The following is a 5,837-nucleotide window of genomic DNA, read 5'->3' as shown; positions in this document are numbered from 1 at the left end:
TATGTTGATTGCGGATCTTTGTTTCAAATGTACTTTACTCAGGGAAAAATACATGAAATATGAGTTTTCCCAGTGGTGCTCGGTCTGGTCTCTATCCATCTGGCTGAAAGAAGAGCATTGGTCTATAATGCGACTTTTTGGAAGCTTTTCCGGTGGGTTTTTCCGGTCAAAATTCGGCAGCAATTTATTGGAATCGCAAGTCTAGTTTTTGCACAATCAGAGCGTCCCAAAGGTTTTTCAGGCTGCTGAATCCAAATATGGAGTTAAAAAACCATTTTAACTGCAACAAATCAAGATTTAACCTCAATTTCTTCCGTCGGATTGCATCACCAAAATCTCCAAAAAATCACATTATATCAAGATTTAACCTCAATTTCTTCTGCCGGATTGCGTCACAAGAATCTCCAAAAAATCACATTATAGACAACTCATAAGAGTCTAAGTTTATAACTTCAACTCAATCAAAGGAATATTGGTGGCAAAAGGAAAGAATGCATGATTGTACGAAAAAAAAGGAATGACTAATCGAGAGTGAACATGCCGGGAATAAGAAAATGCGTGCCACTCCCTACTGAACGAATGAAAGGGAACCACTTTTCTAACTGGAAGGTCGGTGTCGGTGTCCCACAGGGCGAAACCATCTCTTCTGTGAGACTGGAAATCTGCCAATTGGAAATCAATGAATAAAACAAGATGATGTTCAGGAAAAAGGTACAAGGCATAATGTACAGAGGAGGAAGAATCACGGAAAGAGAAGAGGGCGGAAAAAGAAATGCGTGCCTTCGAAGTGAAGGAAAAGAATAAAGGATAAGAAATAGAAGATGAGGAGACATATGAGCACACTGATTGAGTAGGTTGCTGTTCGACAAAGTCTGATAATGGAAGAAGTCCAGAAAATATTGGGTAACTTTTAGCTGGCCTTCCACTTTTGCCTCAGGTGATGGCTGTTCATGACTTCACCCTAGGGGGTGCTCGAACAAGGGGGAATGGGATGGTTCTGTCTCCTATCTTTCGGCCTCTCTCTAGCTTACAGCAACCTTTCCATGCCGCCTTGTACAAGCGCGCCCACTAAGGTGAGTTTCACAAACCGCCATAACCCAAGGCAGAGTTGAAAGGCCAACAAGAAGTTACTCAAAACCTCTTCAACCTCCCTAGCCTTCTATCTCTCGTGGGTATTCATCATTATAGAACCACAAATTCCTATGCCTTCTGTCATTATATTTAGGGTTTCAGTAATTTTTAGCCTTTGGGATTGTTTATTAGCGGTTCAGGCCTGTGCCCAATTCAATCATATCTGATTTATAGCTCACTGGTTTCTTAATGCCAATAGATGCAGGTGGACCTTGATTGAGGTCCGTGCATCACAATCAATTGTGGGGTTACAACTTGTGGGGGTTCCAATGATTTGACGCAGTTTAGACGCTGGAGGCAATTGAGGGCTGCTCTCCTTTGGCATACTGAGACAAATATCAATACAGAGCCGTGGTACCAGCCCAGAATTGCACCATATGCTCATAAAAAAGCATGGCAAACATCAACTATAATGATATTTTCTTGTGAAATTTTTGCAATATTAATTTCTACTGCTTTTGTTGTCAGTGAAGTCGCTGGTGAAACAACGTCTGCTCGATTCGTGGATTTGTGGAAGCAATGGCATAAAGCTGGAATTGGGCTTAGCTTCTCATTGCATTGAAACTAGTGAAGTCTTGAAACTATACCTGAAGAGCCACCACAAGCAAGCAACCAGCAAGGTAACCCATCACATAAACAGAGTCACTCTTTTTCTGGCCAGTTTTGAATTCATTTCAAATTTTACAAAGAACAAATATCTTTTTACAGGACAAACAGAGATCAAAAGTTAATTCATTGTCCTGGTAATCTTGAATATATTTCAAATTGCACAGGGAACAATCTTTTTTGTACAAGACACTAGAAAAACAGAGATCAAAAACTATTTTCCACTTAAGATTATCTGTGAAGCAAGCAGGCTACAAGTCCCTCGTTTATAAACCATTCCCATGTTACCACTTTGGTAAATTCCAGAGTTCCCAATCTCATATTCTTGAACTCTTGGCTTATAAGAAAGCATTCCATATTTAGCTAATTCTTCCATATTTAGCTAATTCTTCTTATATTCCCCTTTTCCTTGACGATTCTTCGAAAACATTGCCTTTGTCTATTTTTCATCATCTTCGTCGTTACTGATTTACACTTGTGAACTCAAGTCAAAATACCAAAGCCCATTCTAAAACTTCAATGGAGTTACACAATCGTTCATTCTTACATTGAATACATATCCAAGAGTCATAGCAACCCAATCACATACACAATATGTTAACTACCCCCAGCAGGGATGCACGAGAGGTACATTTGGTGAATTATCTCATAGATACATGAATTTCAACTTAAAAAAAATCATATCTTTCCGTAAGGACTTTAATATAAAGCCAACTATTAATAACTGCATCTATAGTAATGAGATCAGATCACCCTCAGCAAAGTTCTTTTCCTTATTCATGGTAATGACAAAGTAATTGTTAGAGTCTCAATAAATAAGCTTTGGAACTCGTAAGTAGCATATGAGATTTTTTCTTCTAGCTATTGCAGGAAGTTTCCATTGTGCTTATAAATTAGATTGTCATAAACTTTTTTTCTCAAGAAATAAAGTGATTTTTGCCTCTGTTCTTCAATGTTTTCTCTTCTTAGAAGGTCTTTTAGATTTTGCAGTCTAGTTCTTGGGTGTTTTTTTGTACACTTGCATGGTATAAGAGCTTTCACTGTAAACTTCTCCTCGTTTGAGAGTTCTGTTGTAAGCCAGAATCAGATTACTACTGATCTAGGTAGGAGGCAGTTTTTTTTTTTCGCTGCTGCATTCTGAGTAAGCTGATCGCGATACACTTTTCTTTTTTGTAAGATTATAATGGATCCTGAACGTGGATGATGATGCCAGGATAGCCATCAGATATTCGTTGCCGAAACCTAAATCAGATTGGAGTTATTTGTGGATTTTGCTACTCAATTGTCCGAAGAAGGAAGATAGAAGTAAGGGTTTTTTTTTCAGTGAACAAGGTGAGGTTATCAATTTTTTTAAATTTGCCACGTAATTATCATTTTTCCCCTAAAGTTTAGTGGCAAAATAATTTTTTTAAATATTTTAGATAAAGTTTAATGGCAAAGATACTCTTTTGGAAGGAATTTTTCAACTTCTTTAATAAAAAAGAACGAGGGAAAAAAAGCTTCCAAACTATGGGTAACAATTTTTTATTGGGGTAGAAGTTTGTTGTTGTTGTTTTTTAAGCAAAATATTCAAGAAAAAAATATTTTTTTTTTATTGTCTAGAGGTTATTCCGCAGTTTTTTAGGTCGTTGCAGTTTTTTAGGTCATTGGGTAAAATTATTGCATAAACTATAGTTGTTACAATTAACTAAATTTGTTAAAATATGGCGGAGTCAAGGACCATAGAGCTCTTTACTCCCTATAATTATCATACTTGGAAAATTTAAATGCAACTGCTTTTGCAATCTAGAGGACCGTGGTAAATATTAAATGATAATCAGTTAGTTTTTACAAAAGAAGTTGGAAAAATTTGTTTATCAGAATAAGCAAGACGAAACCATGAGTTTGATAGGTTGTATGTGTCAGATAATCTATTGTTTAAACTAGAAAAATGTACCAATACAAATGAAAGTTAGGATAAGCTGGCCACTCTATTTGGAAATATCAATGAATTTTATGCTTTAGAATTGAAAGCAACATTATCAAACTTTGGCGCTTAATGAGCATGCCTCTATTCCGGAGTACCTTGCAAAATTCAGGCTTTTGGTGGCCCAATTAAGAGCATTTGGCAAGGGAAAATAGAACCAAAATGTATTTTTTTGATCTTCTCAAAGCTAAAAGATCCTTTTCAGGTTCTTTTCATGTGCATTTTATTCAACAATGAATATCATTGGAGGTTCATTTAAAATTCCCATTTTTGAGACATTATGTGATCGTCCATGTGAGAACAATCTTAAGCTTAAGCAGCTAGATGTTATCTCTATCTCTTCGAATTAGGCTCCTGTAGCTCATACCTCCAAAGATAAGCACAATGCCTGGTCCCAATAGAAGAATTTTTTTGCTCAAACCCATGAAAATCCTTTTAAGCCTCAACAAACATTCAGTCTCCACCTCCATCTTACAAGACCAGTGGATCTCCCTCTATGACAAAGAAAAAGCAAAAGAAAAAGAATACGAAGAAGAAAACATATGAGCCATGTTTCCTTTTATGGCAAATCTGGGTATACTAAAGCAAAATGTTTGGAAAAGTTTCAAATATTAGATGATGTTATGAAAAAGCATATTATTTCAACAAAGGACATACTTTATTGGCTCAATCTCAGGCAGATCTATAGATCACTAGACACTTGATTTAGGAGCATCACATCATATGACTTTTTGTCAAGATTTGCTTCCTTCTACATCCCATAGCAATATTTCAGAAATTATAGTTAGAGGCTCCACTCAACTTGAAGTCTTCGGGTGAGATATTGTGCAGTTGACCAATGAGTGCATTAACAATGTACTCCTTTTCCTTGAGATCTTAACAAATTTATTATCCATCTATCAAGTTTGTCATTTAGGTGACGGGAAAACAATTGAATGTCTTCCCAATCAGGTAGTTATTTGAACTACATGATCCAATAGTAGTTGCTGCTATTTTTTAAGTTGATCGGGCCTCCAGATTATATAAGTTTTTCAGCTTTCAGTTTTCCTCAACTTAAATTTGATAGTTCATGCTGATTCTTTGAGTAGGCTTTGTCATGAATGATTTGGTCATCTAAATTATAGATATTTATATCAGATGTTCACTCAAAATTTGGTTGTTGGTCTTCCAAAGGTTTCCTTTATTGATGGGGTGTGTGAAGGTTGTGTTCTTGGAAAACAACACCAATATCCCTTTCTTAAAGGGAGAGCTTTAAGGGAAACTACACCTTTTGAGTTGGTGCATAGTGATTTAATGTCATTTTCAACTCTTTCTTTTTCAGGGGCCAAGTATGAACTAACCTTTATTGATGATTTCTCATGGAACCCTTGGGTGTACTTCCTCAAGTACAAGAGTGAAGTTTTTGCAATATTCAAGTCATTTAAAGCTTTTATTGAGAAATAGTAATCATGCTTCATCAAGAAGCTATGCACTGATTTTGGGGGAGGATTTTTTTCCTACCGGTTTTCTCTTTTTGTGACACCCCTTTCATTACCCCAAATTTTGTAATGTAATTTCAAATATATAATATTGGGGTGTCAACATTGATGCTATGATGTCAAACTCTCTTATCTGATGTAATGTTTATTTTTATTTATGGAAATGTTAGATCTGAAGAAAGGGGACAACCAATAGATTATGTGATTCGAGTGGAAAGTGGTATCCACCTATGGTATCCACCCATGATATTCACCCATGCTATTGAATGATGTAATTCAAAGTGGCATCGAAAATAATATAAATAGCATACCTCACCTTTCAAAAGATCATTCAGTGTTCCATGATGTAGATGTAGCATTGTTTCCCTTCCCATTTAATAAAGAATTCAGTGTTATTGTATATCTTGTTCTCTTTTTTTTTTGTGATGTATTTAGTTCATGCATTCTTTAATCAATGTTCTCGTGCTTAATTCCCTTCTCCTCTCTTAGCATTCAAGCCTCTTGGATCTCAACCCCCAAGATCCAAGTTAGTGGTATAAGAGCAAGTTATGACTCCATGGAAACTAGGGTTTGAAGCCATTTCAATTCAGATTTGCAAAGGAGTCAATTTGCAGCCATTGAAGAACAGCAAGACAAATGTGTGTTGGAATCACGAT

General features: G+C 36.1%; 1 protein-coding gene across 11 annotated transcripts; it reads left to right on the top strand.

Annotated features, from left to right (window-relative positions):
• Nucleotides 1-541: 541 nt before the first annotated feature.
• LOC149257029 (uncharacterized) lies at nt 542-5,511 on the top strand. 11 transcript variants are annotated; one of them, XM_089413474.1, is made up of 4 exons: nt 542-1,073; nt 1,605-1,751; nt 2,956-3,069; nt 5,025-5,511. In XM_089413474.1, the coding sequence occupies exons 1-4, from the start codon at nt 987-989 to the stop codon at nt 5,040-5,042; spliced, it is 366 nt and encodes a 121-aa protein (XP_089269600.1). In that variant the 5' UTR covers nt 542-986; the 3' UTR covers nt 5,043-5,511. The 11 variants fall into 11 exon arrangements, 3 of the variants coding, with proteins under 3 accessions (XP_089269600.1, XP_089269605.1, XP_089269612.1); XR_016256537.1 differs by having other exon boundaries at nt 551-1,073; nt 2,951-3,069; XR_016256541.1 differs by having other exon boundaries at nt 557-1,073; nt 2,915-3,069.
• Nucleotides 5,512-5,837: the final 326 nt, after the last annotated feature.

This window comes from Pinus tabuliformis, chromosome 6, assembly GCF_031772625.1.
Source record: "Pinus tabuliformis cultivar Carrire ecotype Pingquan chromosome 6, CPIR1, whole genome shotgun sequence".
NCBI lineage: Eukaryota > Viridiplantae > Streptophyta > Pinopsida > Pinales > Pinaceae > Pinus > Pinus tabuliformis.
The sequence above is the reverse complement of the archived record's forward strand: the minus strand, read 5'-3'. Positions and strand labels throughout refer to the sequence as shown.

Excerpts from the sequence above, each read along its gene's own strand:
- LOC149257029 (XM_089413474.1), top strand. The coding sequence starts at position 987 with ATGGGATGGTTCTGTCTCCTATCTTTCGGCCTCTCTCTAGCTTACAGC. Across the intron at positions 1,074-1,604 it reads GTACAAGCGCGCCCACTAAG|TCGCTGGTGAAACAACGTCT; the intron begins GTGAGTTTCACA and ends TTGTCAGTGAAG. Across the intron at positions 1,752-2,955 it reads ACAAGCAAGCAACCAGCAAG|CCATCAGATATTCGTTGCCG; the intron begins GTAACCCATCAC and ends ATGCCAGGATAG.